This window comes from Gnatocerus cornutus, chromosome 9 (assembly GCF_029298725.1).
Source record: "Gnatocerus cornutus isolate USDA-ARS CGAHR chromosome 9, icGnaCorn1.1, whole genome shotgun sequence".
Taxonomy (NCBI): domain Eukaryota; kingdom Metazoa; phylum Arthropoda; class Insecta; order Coleoptera; family Tenebrionidae; genus Gnatocerus; species Gnatocerus cornutus.
In genome coordinates, this window is record NC_142241.1 from 3,320,192 (window position 1) to 3,346,936 (window position 26,745).

General features: G+C 35.4%; 1 protein-coding gene across 11 annotated transcripts in view; it reads right to left on the minus strand.

Annotated features, from left to right (window-relative positions):
- LOC148167833 (uncharacterized) overlaps positions 1 to 26,745 on the minus strand; it is a 291,253-nt gene that overhangs the window by 15,908 nt on the left and 248,600 nt on the right. For all 11 annotated transcript variants that reach the window (XM_088046387.1, XM_088046391.1, XM_088046390.1 and 8 more), the window contains 2 exons: positions 8,521 to 8,567; positions 4,139 to 4,179 (listed from right to left, as the gene is read on the minus strand). In XM_088046387.1, the coding sequence (XP_087902513.1) occupies positions 4,139 to 4,179; positions 8,521 to 8,567 (88 nt within the window). The remainder of the gene's footprint in view (positions 1 to 4,138; positions 4,180 to 8,520; positions 8,568 to 26,745) is intronic.

Sequence of the window (26,745 nt, forward strand, 5' to 3'; positions counted from 1 at the left end):
CAAAAGTCTCTGGATTTCGTTCGGTGGCATAAATCTGGTTATATTTACAGACAGGTTCATAGATCGGTCCGAGATATCGCGTATGGTGGATTTCTTAAGGCGCCCGGGCCATATATCACTCGGTATATCACGTCGGGCCGATAAATCAGGCCGAGAGCGGACGGTGTATGCCAGGTCGCAGGCGGCACCGACGTCGCACCCCTGAACCCACCCTAGATGCCGGAGGGTGAACAATATTTTCGATAATTACACGCGCACGTCGAGGACAAAAAAAAAATTACAACGCAAAGTTGAACGCGCGCCATTTCATACCACCTAGAGCACCTCATTTTGGAGGACTGGGTGTGATAAGTAAAAACTGAAACTGTGGAGCGTCTAAATATAGAAGTGACAGTTCCGGATGTGCGATGTGCGCCCGTTGACGCGATATAATCGTAAAACGCGATTCTATTATACCTTTGGACCAATGACTTGTTGATAATAATTCAAACTACGTGGGTATAAACACACCTACAATCTGCTAATCTACTGAAATATTAACTTCATTTGTGTTTCAGCTCATTCATGATTTATCTCTTATCTCCGTTTGCCTGTCACGGTATCAATATTCGAGCGAAATCCCTTAAATAAAATTAAAATATCTGGTTAAAAGGTGCAAAAATTAAACACAATTATAACGGAAACAGCGCACTGAAAAATGACATCCTAAATGGTTCTTAATTAGCAAACTAAACCCTACCCTCTTTAAAAAAGATTAAACCGTGTGTTTGTGAAGCGTCGTAATGCCAGATGACTGACATGAGCCGTTGCGGCTTTCACCCCTTGAACAAGGGAAAAGCCGGAAAAAGTGGACCTATTAACCCGATATACGTTTCAATTTTTACGGAACGCGGCTTTCACGAGGTGTTTTATGACGTAAATCTCAGCGAGGAAATCGTCCGCTAAAACTGTTTGTTTTCTTTGGGGAAAATATTCAAAACGCCTTTTTCACCGAATTATAATTATTTTTTTAATAGTAGATTATTACACGTGTTCCATAAGGCGATTATTGTAGCACGAATGAGTGCTACAAGTCGTCTTATGAAACGGGTTTAATACACTATTTTTTCTACTTTGCATTGTAAATTTTTTAAAAAAATCAACTTTAATATTAACATACCTAGAAATGTTATGGCATTTATTATAGTCGAAGATGGCAGGTTGAAATCCGAGCCGAATGGCTAGGATTTTAAGCCATCTAAGGCTGTAATAAAGCCATAACATTCGTGGTATGTTTAAGACTTAATCGGATTCTACTGGTTTAGCCGAAATTTTAATGAAACTAAATAACTGTCAAATTGACAAATCGGTTTAGTAAGGCGACATTAATGACAAATCGGTATGGTAAAGTGGCTATAACGTTACGATTATTTAGTTGACAATTCAGTACAGTTATGAGTTTTATTTTAGGTTAGCATTTAAAGACAGAATTTGGTTGTAACTTATTATGTAACAAGTGGTATAAACTCCACTTAAGACATGAGTTTTGTAAGACACGAGTGCAGCGAGTGTTTAATAAAATGAATGTCGAGGGAAGTTTATGCACGTGTTACATACTATACTTTTCCTACGACCCCGAATTAAAACCATAATAAATGAAACTGAAAACATTCATTCAACAAGATTATTTAAAATATTTTAAAAATTACACTGGTCAACAGGCATTTTGTGCCATAAATGTTGTATATCAAATCTCACTAATTAAGGTTAGCCAAATACAAAAATGACCATAAAAAGGTTCTATTGGTCGTAGAAAAAGTATATTATGTAACAAGTGGTATAAACTCCACTTAAGACATGAGTGTTGTTAGGCACCAGTGTAGCGAGTGTTTAATAAAACGAATGTCGAAAGAAGTTTATACACGTGTTACATACTATACTTTTTCTACGACCTCGAATTAAAACTATAATAATTGGAACTGAAATATATAAGTACAAGAAATTAATAGAAACATTTATTTAACACGATTAATTGACAATGGTCAATAGGCATGTGCCATAAATGTGGTATATCAAATCTCACTAATTAAGGTTAGCCAAATACAAAGATGACCATTAAAAGTTTCTATTGGTTACAGTTTTTGAGAAAAATAAAACTGAAATTCAAGTTAGCGAAGTTGTTTTAAACAAATATTTTACATTAAACTGTTAATGACACCAGTAAAAATGTTGTAGTTATTATAAAACACAATTTCCAATTTTACTTTATAAATTAGAAGTGTTACAAAACAAAATTTTAGCTTATGCGAAATGCGATAAAACCCGGAAATAAAAATGTTAAGATTGACCCATTGAGATTGAGCAGATTTTTTACTGCAAAAAACGACCAATTGCGTATAAAAATTGTTTTGGTGGCACACATTTATCGCTGATAAATAAAATTTTGTTTTTTTTTATTTCGAAAATTTGGAATTTGGAATTTTTGTTATCATAACTGTATTAAGCAAACTGAGACCAACTATAAATGATGCAATTTACAAACGGCACAAACAAATTATTTTGGATTTGTTGCCCAGTGTTATTGAACAGAGTAGATAGATAAATATTTTAATAAGCCGCATGCCAGCATCACGTTTTAAAAAAGGATTCTATTGCTTTGCTCATTCGCCAATCCATAAAACCATTTTCAGAAGTAAATATCAATTTGACAAGCGGCGATTTCAGATCGTACTTAAAGTGAACGCGCCTAACTTCAGCCCGTACTTAAAGTCCTCCTTTAAGACACGATTCATAACAACTTAACTTACAATTAGCGTTGCTAAGATAACTTAAAATGACATTTTAAAAATGGGAGTAGAAAAATTATATTTTCGATTAGGGATTTTTGACAAGTTCGGTTGGTAACAAATGCAGTAATGACATTTGTATAACAAAATTTGAATTTGAATATTAGGTAGTTTGTCGGACGTTGTAGATTCCAAATTCTTTTCTTTCTCAAAATTAGGTATTACAAAAATTTTTGCTTTCGACTGGTTCATTAGGACATTTGGCTAGTTTTAAATGGACTCAACTTTCCAGGGACCATATAATAAAATTACCAACATAACCAAGAAAAAAGTTACTGTTTTGCGTGCTATAATAAAAATAAATTGAAAATTTACACAGTGAAAATTTAAAATTCATTTTTCTTGTGGAGTTAAAATTTTGACAAGTCATAAATCCAAAACCAAGTAACGGAAAAATCTAAAAAAAATTGTAGGTTTAGTTCCATCTTTTGCCTTTCAAACAAGACTAAGAATCGAAGAAACTAATAAGAAGTAAAGAAGAAACTGAAGAAATCGAAAAAGCAAATATCCCGCCCGCTGTTTCGCAATTAGCAAAGACCATAATGAAACCACCCGCTTAAAACCGTTTCCGCGCTCCCTCCCCCTCTTCACCACTCGGCGGTTTCGTTTTGCTTTTAGCAGTCAGGTACGAGTGTAATAACGTTTATTCGCTATCTGCTTGCTGCCTACGTGACATATTGTCGAGCGCACAATAAAAACGAAACGGAAGTTATAGGCGAATGCATAAATACGGGTGGCCACATTTGCCTGCGACGCGATAAAGAAGGACGAAGGAAAGGAAACCGGCAAAACTGATGACTAATTTGTCGAAAGTCTTGGGGGCGGGGGACGGCGATAAGAAGCGGGCTTGAACGGCGTCATGTGCACACCGACTAACGCCATGTTGGCCTGATTTACGAGAGCTGCGGTGGGATGCTCACCTGACAATTTTCTTGTGCTCTCTTTAACCGAGGGTTGGCAAAAATGAGGGGCGAGGGGCGCGGGATTGCGGTAACTTGGAACCGTGACGTCAAGTGCACGTTTTCAACCACCGACAATATGGACAGTCACACTGAAATATACGCGGCTGTAAGATAAATTTCATGTGGTGCGACTAAATAATTGTTATTCTTTCAATCTCGTCTTTATGTTTAATATTTAAGTTGTCACACCGCTTTGATGTATGACTATCTCCCCGGAAAACTTCCGAATGTTATAATATATCGCGGTTCAGATGTGTCTACGTATGCGGGCTTTAAATCATGCATGGCAGCCTCAATATAAATCGATCGTCTCCCCCTCTGAATTTTTCGCCACATATTTGTCCCACTCACCTGTTTTCGACTCTTCTAATCCCTGGTCTCCGTTCGTCCACCTGGAATCAAAGCAAAACCACATCAAGAGATTGAAATGCTTGACAAACGTTCCGCGCAAAACCGGAAAATTATACATCAAACCCCGAAACCTCCACCAGACGCAATTATCTCACAGCTGATTTCGTCCGATTTAAATTTTGAACGTTACGAGACGCCATCATCGGTAACGGACATAATTCGCGCGGCTGCTGGGAGTGCTTAAGGATGAATTGTGCGATGGGGTTTTAATTTTGGTGATTTCACTCAGCTGAATTTGATGAGTTAGGCGAGAGAGTCGAGTGATGTCGAATCGAAGGCATTTGATCTTTTTGTTGCTTCCTCTTGAAAAAATCGAACGCGGTAATTGGGCCAACATGGCGCTTGCAGTTTCCGTGGGGTCCAGACTCCGGTTCGGTGTCCCATGCGGGTGAGTTGTCTTCATCAGCTTGTCTGCTACATTAGAGACCCGGAGGATTCCGTGTTACTCGACTCCGTGCACGATACATCCCTTCTTCCCTCGCACCTACTCCATCACCATTTCCAGAGACACTCGCGCGGTGGGACAAATCGAACATTACGGGCACGCAAATGTGTACTTACAACCGGAGACATCGTTTCCTCGAAAGACAATTACAGGCTGATTTTCAAGCGATTTTTCAAAGCCCCATCCGTCTTGAGCTCGAGACACCTGGAGCCCACCTATGAAATCAATCTGGAAATTCGTTTTTTCAACGGATAAGGTAAACTCCAGGGGGTGCTTGGTCAATCGCGTTTTTGAAGGGAGGCGGTTTTTGGTAGCTCAGTAAATTTTCCAGACAATTGTCCGGAAAAAGCAAATTCCCTTCGAACGATTACACCATGTCGAACAAGACCCAACAAGATTATGCAGATGTCAGCTTCGGACCGTTTGCTTTTATGTAGGTGTTGAAGGGAAGCCACCCGCATCGATCGCCGCCAAATGACTTATGTAGCGTCAAAGAATGGTCATCCATCAGCCGCGCAATGGTTCGTCCACGTGAACAAGAACTTTATGGTTTACGCTCAAATTATGACCAGCGCCGCCATCTCGAGCGGAAAATATCGTCTTATGGTCCGTTCACACATATAAGATGCACCCGTAATAGGATGATGAGAATCCTTCTTCTTCCCTGAATTTAAATGTGAGAAAAGTTAGCGTGACGCAATGAGTTCCCGCACTTTCAAGAGCTGGCTTTCCGCCAGAACAATGGACTCGTTAATTAAGACTTCTTTTATACCGCTCCACCGACACGAGATTTCGAAATTTCATTAAAGGGAAGTCACATGTTGGATTCAATGGAGACGAGGTTTTATTTACAAGAGTTTTGACGATTCGAGGACACGCGTAACGGCCTTAATGGCGTCATTGTTATTACACGGCTATCGATTTGAGAGCTCAAAAATCTAAATGCTTGACGGCGTCATTACCGCCAACACCTGTAGCACGCGACTCGATCATTATTTCTGAAAGCAGATAGCTATTGACGCTGGAATTAATAGCTTTCGATTATTTCCTGAGTCAACACGTACATTTATGGGATCCTTTTAATTCCTACCGCCGCATTTATTCGCTCTTAAATATTTTAGTCGATCGCGTATGAAAATATCAAGAAAAAACTTGTTTATCTTTAGGTCATTATTTCGATTTAAATGCCGACGAAGACCATTAAAAGTTTCTCCTCTTTGCCTTCATATCATGGAATTGTGCAACTTTTACTCTAACGAGGAATTTCGCAGGACGCAAACAGGTAATCGCCGTAATTAGGGAATTTTACCGCCTGATTGATGGCGGAGGCGCCGGGCAAAATTTTCACGTAGCATATTTAATTTAAGGCTCTAGTAATGTTTTGATTTTTAACTCCACGCGAACAAAGCTTTTTGCGCTCCGCGAAACCCGAAAAGTGAAAAAATAAATTTAGTTACACTCATAAACACATACATATTCAAGCAGCCGGATGTCTACGTCGGTCGTCTTCGTCTTCTCATCTACATATGTTCTCGTCAGCTGCGCTTTGTTTCTGAAAAGGGCTTATTAAGGATGCAAAATTTCCCATTCATATTCAAAATTTTATATCCCAGTTTTACCACTAATTTATTCAGCCTTCCCTCTCGCACCGTCCTTTTCTTTTATTCCGCAGCCTCAAGGAAACGCCTAATTCCTATCCGTACACTTTTTAATAATATCTAATTCTAAATCTCGAGCCGACGCACATTTTAATTTAAATTGCTTATTTTCTTCCCTGATTCCGCATTTTTATTATTGTTTCGAGCGAGCGGTGTGCTGGGCGGGCTTCAGGACGTCGTCCAACAGGTGGCCAACCATCAATCATCGTTTGCAATGAATTATTATAAACTGACCACCTGTCCGGAGGCATTTCGAGGGCTTTGGAGGATTACCGCCCGAGGGGGAAAATTGTTTTTAGTCCGGGAAAAGAAACAAATAAATAAACGGAGAGTGTTGAAGCGGCCATCAAAAGCGCCCATTAAATTAGTTTTGCGGGTTCTGGCTCGTTGCGATTATTTTTCTAGGAGAATTTAAGATTCTCTTCATTGTCGTTAAATGAAATTTCGGTGGTTCTGGAAGCGGTCTTCCGCAGCATCTGGAATCCGATCTTATCGCATTTGAAGCACCTGGTCCTTTCCACAATCATCAGGTGTCGGATCTGCTCTCTATTATAAAAACAGTGCGTTGAATCCGCGGGAGAAGAGAAACACAACGCGTAATCCTCTTTGGTAATTTCGTCGATACACACAATACCGGACAAGATAATTTCCAGTCGAGCGATTCCACCGCAAAGAATTCCGTTGGCTGTTGGGCTCCGACGTTTTAAATACATTATATTCAATGGTTAATTGAAAATCCACTTTAAAGTTGCGAGCAACTCCAGAATTGCAATCAACGATACAATTTCCACATTTTTAAATCTAATTTTAATGTAATGAGAGGATGCGAATACAAGAGAAGGGCGTCTGAAAAAGGAGCACGTAAAATATAGGAAAGAATGCTAATTAATTATTCCGAGGAGTTGAGCCGCCGAGAGTGATTAGCATTCTGGGCTGAGCAGAGGTTTCCGAAACGATATGAACCCCCCTTGTCGCCGCCTCCAGGACCTTGTCGATTTTTAAACGGCGGCGCTGCATCCGATGGGGACGACGTTTTGCTCGTTTTGGCGGTGGCTTGCATTCGAATCGGGTTTCATTTGCGGCCAGATTGATTCTACAAATATTGAAATATGCACCCCCTTATTTATTATTTTTGATTGACGGGTTTGAAAGTGAAGGGGCCACTTTTGTAACGACGCAAATGTCGGAACCACACGTTTCCGGTCTTGGCAAAAATCGAACGTATTTACTTTAATATCGTATAAATAATTCCAGGATTCACGGAGTTTCCAAGTATAATTCGATCGGACTTTTCAACACTCGTAAAATGGCTATAAGTAATAATTGATTTTCAAACTTTAGCCTTTCATCTAATGTGGGCTATCAAGATAATTAATGGTGTTTACCGTTAATGTTACCTCTTCATTTAGATTCTCTTTCCAGTAATGGCCAGAGTGAGCGAATATTTTTTCAACTGCACATAAAAAACTGGATAATTGCATTTATGCATGACCGACGTGTCATTAAGAAGCATGTATCTTATTTGCCTCACTTTGTGTACAGCTATTATATGGTAATCGCAGGCATAAATAATTCTGACGGAAAGCATGATTGCTAATCAATATAAACGACATATTAATATAGGCTTTCCACACCTCCGAAACGAAGAAAACCGGCAATAAACATAATCGTTGATTTCGAAAGATTGCTCGCCACCACGAAATTTTGACAAACTGTCCGTTAAAGTGCCCTTTTATGGACGTTTTGGAAATTCTAAAAACTCCATCGCATCCGATAATCGCACCCCATGTTTTTTTAATCTCTCTTCTACCTGTTCGAAAAGTTGATGTTAATGCGGTTTTGATACTCTCTGCCGATATCTCAGCCTCGTAAATAAGTAATTCCTTTAATGTATTCCATCAAAATTTGTAATCCCACAGTTTTCGTGCTTTTCCACTCGCCACACTTTTAACGGTTGATTTTCCGGCCAATCTACGACTCGAATGACCGTCATTCATCGCAGAATATCCTCGTTATTGAGTCGGTGTTCGTGTCCACCAAACCTCTGGAGTGTCACGTTCTTGACTCGAACAAAACGTGCGGGAAATCGGATATAAAAATCAAATTCTCGAGAGGCTTCAGGGAGCTTCGCCGTGAAGTTAATTCGTCGTAATAACGGACCAACGTCGATTTTTTGTTATTAAAAACGAGGGAGAAAAAACGGAGGTGGGAATACTTGCCTTGCTCATCGCCCTCGAACTGGAGGGCCTCCCTGCGACGGTCAAATCTGGAAAGAAAAAGAGGTGTTTCAAAATAATCTTACCTAGACATATTGGTTGAATATTTTAAAGCACATTTCTTGATAGAATTTTAAATGTGCAATGACGTAAATGACGATAAACATGTAAATTGAAGAGCATTCGTCAAATGAACTCAATTTTTAGAATGTCTTCGGCAATTCTACTCGTAATAATTTATTGTCTTCTAAATGCGATTGTATCAGGCAAAAACTTATCAATAAATAGCTATTTGTTTTACTAGGCTGGCAAATGTTTTTTTGGAAATGCGAGGAAAATGTTAAACTCCGAACATTTCCAAAGCATTTTCCAGACGTGTTAAACACAAAATTTTGTGCACCGATAATAATTAATAGTTATCTATTTTGACTTTTGGTATCAATTTAAAACGTCATTCACTAATTTAGGGAAATATTATTAGTAGGGAAATAGGTTGGTAATATCCATTCACAAAACATAAAAATTACTATGGTTGGCGATAAAAAAATAACCCTAAACGGAACAGTTGGTAACCAAATGGACATTTGACAATTATAATGCCAAAATTTCAAAATGAAATCTTCAATTTCTGCATTTTGAAGTTTCAACAAGACACTAAGAAGTTCTCTAAGATAAACTAAAATTAAACAAACTAAACTGACATTGACAACAAACTTCAAAGTACAGTCCCATAAAATGATGATTGAAAAGTACACTCTGATTTTACAGAAATCAAAGGTAACTTGATTTTTATGTTTTGTGAATGGATATTAGCATCACATTCAAATCCACAAATCGATCAATTGAAGATTAATTAAAAGTCGAAAGTGTGTCAGTAAATTTTTGTGCTAACTTTACTTAATTTGTGAAGGTCATTGGTTTTCTAAACGGCAGACAAATTGAAACAACTGACATTTTTAAAGTTATGCCAACTTGAAAAATATAATCAACAACTCGAAATGTCACGTTTGACTGCCTAAACATTAAAAAAAGTGATTTTCTTGCCGTAAATAAGTATCACAAATGCCATAAAAAATAACGGAGGCTCACAAAAATTATTTTTAGGCCGCCGTCCATTTTTAAGGTTTTTGAAGACATGCAAATGGGCAGAAAAACGGCTCCAAGAGGAAACTAGTTAGTTTTTTGTTTAACGGTTGGTATTATGTTTGATGGACACAGGATTCTGTTGAAGTGTTTTAAAAAAGGTTATAATGTTTTATTTCCAAAATAGTTCTTTGGCAAGTAACCTTGAAGAGTAAAAGTCACTAGATCTGATTTTTTTTGTTTTTTTTTAATTTAGTTGATTTTAAAAATTGTGTAGATCACACGTCAGAAAATGCTTTTGGCAGTCTTTGTGTTGTCAATTTCACTCAAGCTTCCAAAAAAGCATTTTCCAGTCTTTGATCCAAGTTACTATTTTAAGCTGCTGTCCTTTTTAACGTTTTTGGAGGCATGCAAATAGGCCGGAAAACAGCATTTGTCGGTCTAGGGCTCCATAAAAACACTAGTTTTTTTTGTTTAACGGTTGGCAACGCACTGTCATGTCATAATCTGCTGCACGCCGCTGTCATTATTGAAACTTTTAAAGCTCGAAAACAGTCCTATAATTTAAAAAAATCAAGCTCATTTGAGGTATAAAAACAAATAAAAATGTAGTTACATTTCAGCTTTGAATAATAAAATGAAAACAAATTCCACAATTTTTAAACAATTGAAACAAACGTCAAAATTTGACAGAGCTGCCACTCGTACTGTAAAAATGATAATTTCCCTAAAGATTTAATTGTGGCAGCAAAGTGTAGATAATTCTTTTATTTGTAATTTTAATAAATTGGTTAATTAATAACAATTAATATTCAAATGTCTTATATTTTATTACTAGGCGAGCAACTTTGACGAGTGAATGTCACTAGATCAGAAAAAAAGAATTTTTTTGTTTGTTGATCGAAAAAATCGTGTAGATCACACGTTCAAAAAATGCTTTTTTCTCCAAACGTCACAAAAAGTCACTATTTTTTAGTCGTTTTTAGACAGTAAAGTAGGCAGTTTTGTTATCAGTAATGAAAAGCGCTCGTTGACATAGGAACACTTTTGCTGCCTAGGCAGAAAAAGTACTTTTTGTAACGGTTATTATTTGATACTCACATTTTGTATGGCACTTGCACGATCTTAACTTTAAAACTCTTTGAAACCATTATTTCTCACAGTAAATGTCATCAATGAGAACTACATGCATAGCCATCAATGTTTTTTTCAATTTGCGTTCACTCATTGTCGTTTGGAGAAAAAGTGTTATTTGTTATTTGGCCGAAAAGTGGCTTTGCTGTCTTTATTTTAATTGCTCGAAAAAAAGTACCAAGTACTATTTCCTAATTTGTATTTTAAAGATTCCCAAGTTGCTATGGAAACAAAACTATTATAGCATTCCGTATTGAAATGGGATCTTATAGCACTGAAAATAAATGCGGAAATAGCGAAAACGAATTTGGGAAAAAAAGATAAAAACCTCTTTCACAAGACCATTAAGACATTCATCCATTATAATATAATACAAGGTGTTTATAAATGTTTTTAACATCAAGAGTGGCTATGAAATGTTAAAGAAATTTGCCGCTCATTACAAATGTGAGTTTCAATTTTTCAACTGACATTTGTCGTTAACCTCAAACATGAAGTAAAGTAAGTTTAGACAAACAAATTGTTTAGTTGTGATTTAAAACCTGAAAATGAAAAACTTGGACACAAAACCGTAACTGAAACGTCATTGACATTGATAGTTATATTCACTATGAAAACAAAGCGGCAAAATAATGCACGACAAGAATTCCAGAGTCACCTTTGATGCTAGAAACATTTATAAACACCTTGTATAAACTTGGATTCGTGCCTTAAAATCTGCCTTATGAAATTTTTAATATACTATTGGAAGTCTTCGTGTTGCTACGACTCGGCTCCGCTTTGTCTTCGTAACTTCACGCAGATTTACAAAAGAACATTTTGCGGCCAGTTTGGATCACAAGGTCGGGGCCAAAAAAAAAATCTTGAGAAATCCAAAAAAATTCTTATGTAGTGACTTTTACTCTTCAAGGTTGCACGGCTAGTAACTATTTTGGAATAAAACATTCTAACCTCTAAAATACTACGGAAGACTCCGGTCTCCATTGATGTCTCCATTTTGCAATACCAACCGTTAAACTAAAAACTAACTAAATAGCTAAAAATTATTTAAGGCAATATGTGTGAACAATGTGGCCAGAATGAGACATTGAGAGATGAAGAGAAGAGCTGCAGCAATTGCTGCAATTACCAAATCGTTCTTTGTGCCCCCTAGAATGCAACAAAGTGTTATTGCAAAGACGATGAGACGCCAATAAAAAGTCTGTCCCCAGGAAGAAAAGTTCTGTGAAGTTTCCCAAAATGTCAAGTTGAGAAAAATAAATGTTTCGGTGTAAATTCTGCGGCATCACACTCTCCTCTCGTAAATGTAGTGAAAATTAGCAGCATTTTCATGAGAAAGCCTCTCGTTACGGATCAGCCGGTATGTAACTAGAGGGGTCCACCCTCGCCCCGCATTCCTGCATCAACGTGAAAGAATCCCAGGGTTCTAGTTCGTTAGTCTTCCTGCGATCTGACAGTTCCTTATTGAAAAATTGGCTGGCATTCGGGTCGATCGAAAGTAATTAATTATTTTTGGCGTTATCGAACCGGCGGCTGGGTTTCTTTGGCAATTCGCGGCAATAAAGCAGATCTTGCGAGTGGAGACTCGTCGAATTCGCTTCCTTCGCAGCGCGGCGTTAATGACTTCCCGTTAATAAACGAGATAATACACACACATCTACCCCTAATGCGTTTTTAATCAAATCTCTCATTATGGGCGTATCTTAATTTTTAATGAACGCCGGTCCAGCTCGCGTCCATCCAAGACGAAAATTCGCCCGGCTCGGACTATCTCCGTTCTTGTTCCGGGCCCGGAGTCGCGATAGCCGGAGCAGTGCTAATTTTCTCACTAGAAAGTCATGCGCATGCAAACACAGCGAACGCGGTCGCCCAAATAATAACTCGCCGCTCCTTCCTTGTCGATGGGGGCTCCTTGTCGCTCCCGCTCCCGACTTGATCAATATCCCTCCTTGGGCCCCCTACCACCAGTCTTAATTAGGAGTTGGAATCTGTGGCGGACACACATAAGGGACGCTAGACCAATATGCGCCCGACAGACCCTGCAAATTTTTACTAAATTTAATTTGCTTGCTTGCTCATTTTGGGCCTTCGGGCGAAAGAGGAGGAACCGAGACCGACATTCATAAAAATCATGTCAACTTTTTTTTTCTTTTGCTCTTTTTTATTTGCGGACAATGTCGCGTTCACTATTGTTTGCTCGGCGTGTTTGTTAGTCTGCTTTTCAATCGAAAAAACCGAAACAAGTAGGAACATGCATGTTCGTTTTGTTGCAATAAAGAGAGGATTTTACGGGAAATTTTCGAATAATAATGTAATTTCGGGCCAAGCTCAACTATTCCAGTTAGAGAAACCAAAAAAGATCTTAGTTCTGGAGAAGCATAGAAAATTCGGACAAATTTAAAACGTATGAAACTTTCCTAGAAAATCTAGCACACTGTACAGAGGCGGATTTAAAGGCCGTATATAGCAACTCTAAAGGGAAAGAATCTTAAAGAACATGAGACAACCCTCGGAAAACTAATAAACAATTTAAAAAAAAATAAGGAAAATTGAAAGATGTTACAAAGAAAAATTGAACTTAATGGTTCTAAGCAAAATTTGAAAATCTAAAAAGAGCAAAGAAAATTGCGGCTCTAAACAGAACTAAACAGATTCAACAAAAAATATACATATAAAAAAATATGCGCAATCTACAAAATGAAAATAAAATGTAAAAATAATCTAAAAAAATGTATGAATTATGTTTTAATGTATTAATGTATTAATTAATCCACGACGAACTCGATAGACTCTAAAGACAATCTAAGAAAATCTAAAGAAAATATTAAAAAATCTACAAAATCAATATACAAAAATTTTTAGACAATCCAATGAAGAATTTAGAAAATCCAGAAAACATCTGAAACATTTAAATAAATCTAAAGTGTCCCAAAACTGTTAACCACATCTTCTGTCTCGCATTCTGAGAGTAAATATACAAAACAAATTTTAAACTCTAGAGTAATTTTAAGATAACCAATTATAAACGACTTATTAATAAATTTTATCTTAGATCGTTTAAAAAGTTGGCACTTTGTGGACGTATTTTCGTTAAAAAAGTACGTGTTTACTGCACTTGTGCAATAAAAGTTTTATTGCGCGCTTTTTGCAGCAGTTAAATTGTATATGTTTTGACATTTGATGACATATGATTTCAACTTAGCTGTTTTTATAAATTAAGAATGGGAAACAGTCGTAGATAAAATGTTGTAAAATACACGTCTAAAAGGTTATTTCCTGGGATTTGTGACCTTATGCAATAATGATAAACTTTTTCAACTTGCCTCTTAATTGACTATTTTTTAAACATTCATTGTTACTTAGCAGCATAGTTTTTATCGTAAGAATTGCGATTGTGATTGGTGAACTTGAAACTGCTCTAATTTAAAATCTGATTTTATTTATTTATTAATTTGTTTTCACAGATTTCAGTCTCAAATTGCATCCATGTGGGAACAACACAACCAAAGGTACATTTTTTTTATATAATTTTGAATCTTTTGGGTTGGTCCTAATAATATATTTTTTTTAAATCTGCGTCTGTTCCTCTAGAATTTTGAAATTTGCTACAGTTAATAAATGGGGTTAAAGTAGCAATCTTCTCAAATTTAATTTGGCAGTATCGCAACCATAGATTTTTTATAAAATTGTGAATTTTTTGGGTTCTTCTTAAAAATGTTTTCTTTTTAAATCTGTGTCTATGGCTGTAGAATTTTGAAATTTGGTACAGTTAATAAATGTGTTAAGAGTAGCAACCTCCTCAAATTTCATCGTTGTGGCGCCAACACAACAAAAGATACAATTTTTTTTATAAAATTTTTAATCTTTTGGGTTGGTCCTGACGATAATTTTTTTAAAATCAGCGCCTGTTGCTCTAGAATTTTAAAATTTGGTACACTTAATAAATGAGGTAAAAATTGCAATTTCTCCAAATTTCATCGGTGTGGTAGTAACACAACCAAATATGCAATTTTTTTATATAATTTTGATTTTTTTGGGTTCGTCCTAAAAATGAAATTTTTAAATTTTGCGTTTGTTACTCTAGAATTTTGAAATTTTGTACATCTAATAAATGAGGAAAAAGTAGCAATCGCTGTAGCTCCAACACAACAAAAGATACATTTTTTTTTATTAAATTTTGAATCTTTTGGGTTGGTTCTGATAATATATTTTTTTTTAAATCAGCGTCTGTTGCTCTAGAATTTTAAAATTTGGTACCGTTAATAAATGAGGTAAAAATAGCAATCTTTCCAAATTTCATCGCTGTGGTAGTAACACAACCAATATGCAATTTTTTTATATAATTTTGAATTTTTTGGATTCGTCATAAAAATGAAATTTTTAAATTTTGCGTTTGTTACTCGAGAATTTTGAAATTTTGTACATCTAATAAATGAGTAAAGAGTAGCAATTTTTCCAAATTTCATCGCTGTAGCTCCAACACAGAAAAATATACAATTTTTTTACAAATTTTTAAACTTTTGGGTTTGTTCTAAAAATAAAACTCCTTCTAGAACAGCTTAAAATCTAAAAATAATCTAGAGAATCTAAAAGAATTCAAGGATCTTGAAAAATTTAATTTTGGAGAATTAGTGATTTCAGAGAATTTAAGGCTTGGGAATAAATTCAGACGATTTAAAAAATCGAAAGCGAAAGGAGACTATAAGAATCGCAAAAACAGTTCAGAATTTTTTGTCTAAATGAAAGCTTCGTCCAGTTTTGTCTGATTGGATCGCGATTCAAGTTATTTATCCCCGATTGCAAGGGAATTATCTTGGCAAGTTCATTATGTCAGTTGTAGCTATCTTCTCGCAACTATATCAATCTTAATTACACAATGAATTGATGTGATTGGCTGATGCCAGGTCGTGAAGATAATCCAAAGAAAATAAATTAATCTCGATCCTCCGGATTGCGGCAAGCAGCTCTCGAGACCTTTTTATATTCCAATCGTTTCCGGAATTTTTAAAGGGGAAGTGATGCCATGCGAGGAGCAGTTATCAAGAGCACTTAAACTCGCTTTTATTACTCCCTGATAGGTTGTAAAAGGGTTACTACGAGTGATAATTCACTATACTGCACCTCTGTTATAACACCGCAGCCACAATAAAAGCAAATCGGAGTTGATGCAAATATTTTGCGTTTTTTCCGCGATGATTTTAGACGTGTGGGAAAGCGTCGGGGGCGGCGCGACGCCTTATCTGTCAGAATCTCCAGACGTTGGCTTTTTACACCGCCTTAATTAAATCCCTTTCTGACATCTACCGCGCTGTTGTCACCGCTCCAAACGTACAGATTTCTACGTGATGCGGTTTCCAAAGTGCAAATTGCCCTCCAGAATTCCCGTTCCATTTGCGATTATTTATTTCATTTTAACCTACTTGTCTGTAATCCCAAGAATAGCAGGAATTAAATCCGATTGCCCTCAAGGATTTCCCGACCCCACGCAGCCGCCGCGGTTTTTTCAACATTTGCATTTCCACATGCATGCACCGGAGAAAAATTCAATCAGGGGAAATCAAACACGGAAAACAGAGACGGATAATCTAATACCTGTTGATGAGAGAAGGGCAAAATAATAAAAAAGAGCGGTTTCTTTTGAAGACGCATTAGGACGAGCGGTTTGCCTGCAGATCTGTAACACCCTCTCGAACGTCTTATAAAAAGAACCGAGAAAATCTGATTCCAAAGGGTGTCAACTACACAAACACTTGATTCACTCCAATCTTGCCGTCATTTCGTTGGATCATCATTTTAAGTCTACTGTGTTTTGATCTCGGGTTAATTTACTTTTTGAATTAAAAGCGACGCCGCGGGCGCGGAACTTCAATCATCCCGGAAAAATTCATAATTACAGGTGAAGTATCAGTTTGTAATTTCGAGGATTCGCCAAGGGTCTTCGCCCTAATTTCGTCCGGAGTGTCCGTGAAGAGAGTGGGCGGCATGGCATGGCAGAGCACTTGATGAACTAAACCCATCGATCATCCAATTAGCTCACCGATCAATCATCCGCTGCCATTTACCGCCTGCTCCCCTGCTACACGCTCATCTGTTCATCTGCATACCGCACACCCACCCCCATGTCATTCTTTAATTGTTCGATGATCTACGAATCTCCATTTCACCCATTTCTCTTATGGGAAATCCCATGTAAATTAACTTCTTTATTAAAAAAAATTTCGACTTCAGTTTTACTTCCATTACTAAAAGACTGTTTTTTAGTTTTCTAAAAAAACCTCGGAATTTTCTTGAATTGAAGTTTGATGCACAATTTAACAGTTTTCCATTTCCCAGTATATTTGACGTTATTTTATTATTTTGAAAAAAGCATTACGTAGAACTATGTATCAAAACAACATCTTACAAAATTGGTTCATTTTGCTTTATAAATAAAGGAGATATGATTTCGTTCAATTTCATTATTAAAAGTTCGGTCTTATTCTGTGAACAAAGATTGATTTATTACCTTAAACCGCAAGTAATGGAAGCAGTAAACCGTCGAAAGATTTACAAGTTCCATGGGTCATTTTGTAGGTACAGTTTAACAAACGCTCTAGTGCGGTTATGGCTTTGACTTTTTAAATCGTTTACAGCCACTTTACCGCAAATCCCATAAACATAATAACGCTCAAATGGTTGGGTCTCATTTAATAAATATTTTTTCCCAACTGGTCAGTGTTACAAATCAACTCCTTACATTTCGAGGTGATTTTGTTACTCAACTGACCCAAACTTACTCAAATTGATGATAAACGCAATTATATTAATTGGGAATACTAAAGAAAAAAATCCGTGTATTGGAGCATTTGGAAATTTGTGGAGTTTATAAGTCTTGACTGTCTTATTAATAGTACCAATTTAGAAAAATGTAAACCAAAAAGAAGTATTTTTAGAAATTTTTATTTGGACAACTGAAAATGTCAATTTTTTCAACACTGTAATTTCGTTATTTTTAGTGCGACAGGAACGAAATTAATGCATGTTGTTTCTTTTGTTTGTTTTAGTAATCACTAATTTGCAAAAATTTAGATTAAAAAGTCGAATTTTTACAAATTTTCGTTTTAAGATCAAAAAAATGCCAGCAATTTTTTTGTAATCCTGCAATTTCTTTATTTTTTATGCGATTTTAACGAAATTTGTGGAGATTATCACTCTCGACTGGCTTATTAAGGGCGTCAATTTAGAAAAATTTAGACCGAAGAAGAGAATTTTTAGAAATTTTGATTTCGAGGAGCGAAGAAAAATTTTTGTTTTTTAACCAAAAAAATGTGACCAAAAATTTTAAACAACCTGTAAGTTCTTCATTTTTAATGCCACTATAACCAAATTTGTGAAGTTTATAAGTCTTAACTGTCTTATTAAGAGTTTTAGAAAAATTTAGACCAAAAAAGGAGAATATTTAGAAATTTTTGTTTGGACAACTGAAAATGTCAATTTTTTCAACACTGTAATTTCGTTATTTCTAGTGCGACAGGAACGAAATTTATGCATGTTGTTTCTTTTGTTGGTTTTAGTAATATCACTAATTTGCAAACATTTTAATTAAAAAGTCGAATTTTTAAAAATTTTCCTTTTAAGACCATCAAAATGCCTCCAATTTTTTTTAAGATCCTGCAATTTCTTTATTTGTTAAGTGATTTTAACTAAATTTGTGAAGATTATCACTCTTGCCGATTTACAAAAATTTCGAGCGAAAAGGAGAATTTGTAGAAATTTTTATTTCGAGTAGCTAAAAAAAATTTACAAAAAAAACTTGAACGCGGTTTAATTTCCACATTTTTGGTGTCACAAGAACGAAATTTGTGGGCGTTATTTTGAAGGTTAAATAGTCCATAAAAGTTGTTGAATTTGGGTTAATTTTAATATATCTTTGTTAGCCAATATTTCTAATAACGTATTATCTTTTTTTTTGTAAAAATATTGTTAACTTTTTTTGAAAGTTTCTATTACTAAGTGGAACTTAGGTCCAGATAATCTAATTTTTCTTAGAAGCATAAGGAACCTAGTGTAAAAATATGCCCAAAAAAATATTTTTAGATCAAAAATTACGACTATTACGCACGATTTGAAATAAATAGTCATCAATAACTCGCAATGCGCTTTTAAATTGCATATTTGAAAAGAGATTGAGAATATTTATTACGGTTCATTTCAAGCCAGATGAGACCCAACCACTTGAGGGTTATTATGATTATGGGGGTTTGCGGTAAGGTAGCTAAAAACGGTTTAAAAAGTCAAAGCCATAACCGTACTAGAGCGTTTGATAAACTGTACCTGCGTTTGTTACCAACCCTCCATTCCCTTGTCTGAATATTTAGAGCTTTTTAGCTCACAACTAACAGTCACAACTAACAGTCAAAATTTTTATACACGGGAAAATTACTTCGTGTATTAAATCAGTAAGTTCACAAAAACCAATCCTATTGTAAAAAATGCAAAACAAGTCAACTTTTAATTTTAATTGCGGAACTTTTGAATTTATATTTGTAAAATCATTTAGTTTTACAACTAGCACAACATAAATTTTTATACAAGTAATTTTGGTCGTTGGTATGTCATCATTTTTATAGTCTTGACACAATTTGCGCCATATTACAATCATATAAAAATAACTGTTAGTGACAATTTAGACCACAAAATGTGTTATCTTTTTTAAAAAACGTAACTTTTTAACAGAGTTCGGTTTTGAGCAGATTCAAGTTCTATTGGCGTGTCTAATCGCAGTTTTACCGAAGTGCACTAAGAGCTCGATTTCAAGTCAGTGACGCAAAATTGCGTTGACGCAGTTGCTAAGGTTTGATTGGGGTTGCTAAGACGCAACTCTGATTTGGAATACCGCAAGTCAACATGAAATCGGGCCCTAATTTGGTTGATGATGATGAACAACATAAAATTTTGCAAAAATTTGTAAACGTAGAACTGGAAACACATCAGAATTTGTTGACTCTTTTCTATCCAAGTCTTTAAATTTAACTGCCAAATCGATAAACCATGACAAAATATTTAAAAAATTGCGAAGGCAGATTTACAAGAAAAGAAAACTTAATTTCTATACAACTATGTGGTCTATTCATAGGCAAAAATATGTGTTTTTTGAGTGCTTTAACAGACGGGCTCGTAGATAAAAACACAATTGTTGAAATAAAATGTCCATTTGCGGCTTACAATTTAAATCTTTCCCCTGAGAAAGGAATAGTACAATTATTTTTTTGTTAATTGCTTAAATTATACCGGCATTTTTACGTTTGTATTTTCTCTGCATGTGCTTTTAAATTGTCACCTACTATCTTTATCTTTTCAATAATAAAATAAGTAAGAAAGTACAGAATCTTTTTAGAATTCATAGACGAAATCGTATTTTCTCATTTATTTTACTTCGAATGCTTAGTTACCAAAAGTTCATGAGGTTAAGTAAATTTAGGCGATAGTTATGGTCAAAGCAGAAGAATTGTTACTTGTGTTCGTATAAAATTTTACTTAATTACTAATTAGCATTAAGATAATTGAGGCACCTCGATTAAGTTGCAATTAGCCACTCCAGTAGATTTTAATCAACTCATCATCAACATTAAAAAAAAATGTTTGTTTTATTTAGCTCATGATTCAAGCTCTCGGACTAGAAAAGTTGTTGCTTGTGTTTGAACCAAAACAGTTTTTAGAGATTTTACATAAAAGAGCAAGACCAAGCAAATTTGGCAGCTGTCCGAATTTTTATTGCTTTGAAACTCGGTTTAGATGAAAACTCCTCTTAAGGCCCCGCGCAATCAAAATAGCAAAAATGGTGGATGCGCCGGGATTAGCGACAAACTCCCTAAAATATTTACTAAAATAAACGGAAGAAAATTAATTGGATTCGTTTGTTTTTCTTGGTGGCGGAGCGGAAGCAAAGTCCATTAGTATGGGAAATAAAATTAAGTTTGTGCTTGTGTCCGTAATATTATTATTACACGTTGGCGAGAATCGCTGAATCCTTTTCGAGTCAATGAACATCTCCCATCATTTCCTCCTTTTTAATTTTGTCGTTGGTGATGTTTGAGATGCGTCTCAGGTTGTCGGTCCTCTTCATCCGCGCCTGAAAGCCGTAAGAGCATTAAAAGGACTCCCCTACTTTACCGATTCAGCCCTTAAAAGCTCTGCGAGAACGCACTCCATAATTTATAGTAATTTAACAATGCACGGGAGCAAGAACGTCGAGCTCAAGGATTTTTTTAACGGTGTCCGTCGTGAAAGGGGCACCGAATCATTTTTAAAGAGGATTTGCATGATTAAGAGGATTGTTTATTTTAAAAGTGGCCATGTATTTAAACATAATGGTGGATGGTTAATTTCGGAGGTCCGCGCGGATTAGACCTTCACAAAAGGACTTTTTTACATTTTCATTAAATTTATTTAATTAAGTCGGAATAGAGCTGGACCGGCTGTTGATTCGGTCCGAGCTTTATGTGGGACAGTGGACGCTTGACGGATGGAAATTATTCTTGAGGGGACGCTTTAATTGATTTCGAGTTCGGTTCATTGAAATTAATTGCGTTGTGACTTGACGTGTTTTCCCGAGGACAAAGTTAATCATAATAGTTACACAATTTTAAAGAATGTAGATTCAGTTTGTAGGTAAAATTTCTTTTCGGTTTTTTGTTAATTTATGAGCTTTCTAAATTGCTGGTTGAAATAAAAGAGGCGATGAAGTCAAAATGATGAACTTTGAGAAAAAATACAAATTTTTAAAACGATAATGTGCCTTCAAAATTCTAACTTTTAAAGAGACAAGAAACAGAGAAGAGAACCGAAATTCATTAATAAAGTAAGTTTAAAAAGGATTTGTCCATTTTATAGGCAAAGCATAGTCGTTTTAAAAGAATTGAACAACAGAGGTCAATCAATTATAAAAAATCTAGTTTCTTTTTGTAGGTAAAAAATAGCTGATGTTTTTTTAGATTTTCCTAGTAATTGGTTGTATGACGAGCCAAAAATTTACAATTTTTTTATTAAAACTTGAAACTTTGGTAGTTCTAATGCCATTGTATAAAAATTCGGGCAAGTTGTCATTTTTCGCTTCCTTATCAACTCTACCAAAAGAAACGGGTTGTATTTTTTTTAATTTTTCTATCGAATCAAAAGTGTGTGTTGACGTTTGGAACACTTGTCATTTCAGGTTTCCTTGCCAACTGCAGCTTGTAACTTTGGTAGTTCTAATGCTATTGCATATAAATTTCGGCGAGTTGTCACTTTTGATTTTTTTGTCAACTCCACCAAACTACATCTCGTGCGTTCAAGTAAAATCGTAGGCTGGGGAGGCATTGAAAACTTTCAAGTGTTTTACTTTTTTAAAGTGTACATTGACAGATGTCGTGACAACTTGTTGAAAATGTGACAACTTAAACGAAGCGCTACGCTTCGGACTTATGAGACTCAAAATATAAAGCAAATCGACTGGAATGAAAGCAAAAAAATTGGATAAATTGTCGTTAGTTCTCATGTGTTGGCGGAAAATTTAAATTTTACACTGTCACAAACGGTTTACTTTTACCAAAGCCAAGTTAGCCAAGAAATTTACTTGGACGCATGTTATAAATTGATAAAGCAAGAAAGACGATCAATGGAAATTTTCATTTTTACGTTTACTCAAAAGTCAAAATCTTATATTAAAGGCTGCAATTTTAGAAGTTTTAACGCGATCAATTCTACTTTCGTTGGCAAGTCATAAAATTATAGCACAAAAAATCAAAATTTTAGAAATTTTAGTTTCGATGACGAGTCAGAAGTGTTCAATTTTTTATTAGAACTGGTAACTTTGGTAGTTTTAATGTCATTTATTGGAAATTTGAACAATTTTATTTATTATTTTATTTATTAATTATTTTGTCAATTTTAGTTTACTTATCAACTCTACCTAACCATAAATTTATACACCAAAAAAGACGAGTTATAAAAAAATATTCATAAAATTGTACGAGTAAAAATTTGAATTTTCCAAAATTTTAATTTCTATATCGAGCCAGAAGTGTCAAATTTTTATTAAAGTTGGTAACTTTGGTAGTTCAAATGCCACTGCATTAAAATTTTGGCAAGTTGTCATTTTTGGCTTCCTTATCTACTCTACCAAACCATAAATTTAAACACTAAAAGAGACTAATTGTATTTGTCAACTAAAGCAAGATATAAAATTATAGCACAAAAAATAAATTTTTTATAGATTTTAGATTCTATGACGAGCCAGAAGTGTTCATATTTTTTATTAGAACTTGTAACTTTGGTAGTTTTAATGTCATTTAATGAAAATTTGAACAAATTGTCAATTTTAGCTTACTTGTCAACTTTACCTAACCATAAATTTATACACCAAAAGAGACGAGTTATAAAAAATATTCATAAAATTGTACGAGTAAAAATTTGAATTTTTCAAAATTTTAATTTCTATATCGAGCCAGAAGTGTCAAATTTTTATTAAAGTTGGTAACTTTGGTAGTTCAAATGCCACTGCATTGAAATTTGGGCAAGTTGTCATTTTTGGCTTTCTTATCTACTCTACCAAACCGTAAATTTATACACCAAAAGAGACTAATTGTTATTGTCAACTAAAGTAAGATATAAAATTATAGCACAAAAAATAAATTTTTTATAGATTTTAGCTTCTATGACGAGCCAGAAGTGTTCATTTTTTATTAAAACTGGTAATTTTGGTAGTTTTAATGTCATTTAATGAAAATTTGGACAAATTGTCAATTTTAGCTTACTTATCAACTTTACCTAACCATAGATTTCTACACCGAAAGCGACGAGTTATAAAAAAATATTCTTAAAATTGTAGGAGAAAAAATTTGAATTTTACAAAATTTAATTTCTATGACGAGCCAGACGTGTCAAATTTTTCAAGTTTATAACTTTGGTAGTTCAAATGCCACTGCATTGAAATTTGGCAAGGTGTCATTTTTGCCTTTCTTATCGACTCTACCAAACCATAAATTTATACACCAAAAGAGACGAATTGTATTTTTTTGATTTTATGCTTTATAAAAAATGACATTTTATATTAGAGTTTGGAAGTTCTAACATAATCGCGCTGTCTTTTAGAGATCTTGTTATTTTTGGTTTCCTTGTTAATTGTGATGAGGCATAAAAATATAGAACAAAAAATACCAATTTTAGAAATTTTGATTTCTATGACAAGCCAAAAAGCTGCAATTTTTCATAAGAGCTGATAATTTTGACAGTTCTAATGCCATTGCATAGGAATTTAGATAAGTATTGTTATTAAAGCTTGTAACTTTGGTAGTTCTAATCCAACAACATGGATATTGGAAGTATTGTCAATTTGGCTTATCGACCAATTCGGGCATTTCATAAAATTATAGAAATTATGAAATTTTAATTTTTAAGACGAATCAAAATGGTATTTCATTTTATTAAAGTCGCAATTCTGGTACTTAGTTCTAAGTCGATCGAAACAAAAATTTTGGAGTTTGTTATTTTTGGCATTCTTATCAACTCTACCAAATCATAAAATTATAAAGCAAACAAGACAAATTTTGGAAACAATTATTGTATTTTATGACCAAATAAAGTGTAGTTTGTAATTCTGGTAGTTCTAATGGATTCGCACATGTAGAAGTTTGAATGGACATTTTTATCCTCTTTCCTATTCTATCAAATCATAAAATTACAGAGGAAAAAACAAAATCGAAACAAAAAATCAGCTAAATTTAAAAAAATTGACTAAAGTTCTAAAGTTTTTTAGATGTTTATGATCATTCAAAATCTCATGAAACGGAATGAGATTTTTATAAAATTTTGCATTCTTAGGAATTGATATCTCCTGAACTAGATTCATTTTTATGAAAATTGTAAATGATAAAAATTCGACTGCATCTCGATTTTCGAAATATATAATTTTATCAACGAGTTCTGTAGGTTTTAGTTTTGGTCCACTTATAGATTGTGAGCTGTTCTTTCGAATGATGTAGAATACAAACCAAATCTCGTTTATTTGTAGGGTAAATCTAATGCGATTTGGCTTAATTTTCCGCTGAATGTCATTTAGAATCTAAATCTCTTTTTTCGATTGAAAATTGTATTTTATTAAATGGCTATTTTGGGGTAATGCATGCCTGTGGTCGGAACGGGCCAATTTTCTCCCTTTAAGTGGGTGTTAATGAGGCATGTATGCAAACGGTATCAAATGTATCACCTCCCCGCGAACTGAATAAATTCCCGCAAGAATTCGCCGCCCCCAAAATCGAACCGATTCCATAAATTGGCATCATGTTCGAGTGGCATTCGACCCCATGTTAATGATCGCCGCCACATTAACAATTATGCGCCCTAAACGTCGCCAACTCCTCCACTAGTCCTCCATAAACAACTTTATTCCTCTTTGATGTGATTGCGGCGCATAAAGGATAACGTAATGTGATGTTGATATGTGGAATCAGCGAGGGCTTTCCGAGATAAGAAGCTGCCGTCAGCGAGCGCGAAAAATGAAACAAAGAATTTATTTCAGACGGCATTTAACTTGCAAATGTTATGGTTTTATTCAGTATGTGAGTAAAGTGGGAGTCATCACCTTGGAATATTTTTATTGTCGAGGGAGTGTTTTTGGGATTTTATTGTCGAAGAGGAAAAACAGGCGCTGATGGCGGCTAATTTGCACTCTGATGGATTTTGGACTTGGAGCGCTGCTCTCGACGGATAGGAAGGTCAGCTAGACGAGGATTAGCCTCGCAGAATACCGTTGTGTACTCTTAATGGAGTCAGATTAGCGCATACGGATGTGTTTTGCATGTAAGTGGAGAATGATGTTTGGTTTAACGACCAAACGAGTTGAGAGTGTTGTTGTCGAAAAACATTAAAACTACAAGGATGCACACACAAAGATTTTCCTAATTGATTTTCCTTGCTCTTAAAATCCGAGTAAAGAAGATGATTGTACGAAATCACGTACGTGTTTTAGGTTTTCCGGTTTGTCTAACCCTTCCCGGCCATCGGTTTATCCGTTCATCTTGAGCGCGCCATTCCGCCCTAATAAAATTATTCGCCGGGTGCAGGCTCTCTCTCTCACCCTGTCGTTTATTTAATATAATGCGCGATACATAATTACATTCCCCCTTTGATTCTCCGGGCGAGTATTGACGGAGTCCGGCATGTGGTGCATTTTCATTGTAAAGGAAACCGACATATTCAAAGTTTGCAGGTGTTGCTCAATGCTTATTGGAAAGCCACTGCCGTCACCATCGCTCACACAAAGAGACCACTTGCAGGAACCAGACCAAAGGTTTCCTTGTCACTAACTGCTCGCGTCAATGGAACAAATGTCTTGGACCTGGTGAATGCATGTGCATGCCGGGCGCCGCCGACATTCACCATTATGTTTCGAGGCAAACTTGCAAGACGGACTTGGCGATTAAATTGATTTCGGTATTGCCGACGTGGAATGTTGCGAATATTGTTCGCCCAGACCGGAAACTGATTCCTGCTGACGAACATACTTGCATGAAAAACGCATTGCATCTTGCAAGTAGCGCGTATGAACTATACTAAATTATCAAATCGTTTGTGTCTGGTGCAGCCACGAGGTCGTGGATTCTCTATCCCATTAAACAGCTCTGGCTGGAAACAATCAGGCAGTGAATTGATTCGCATTGGGGGTCCATTACTCCGATTCCACCGCCTTGAGACTACTGTTTCCACATCTAATACAGTTAGCTTCAAACATTGCAATTTCTTGCCGAAATTGCAGTTAGCACATTTTAGGTAAACATTGTTTAATTCTCGGGTGCAATCGGAATCGAAAACCCTCTCCCTCATTCTCTGTTATCTTTAATTCCGCGACTCCGCCAGAATGGCTGCGTAAATGACGTAATAAATAAACAGAATATGGCACTCATTTAGGCGGTTTAGCATCAAAGAAACCGCTAATAATGAAGCTGTCTGCCATTGTCTTCGGTTCATAATTTACGAAGAGGAATGCGGCCAAAA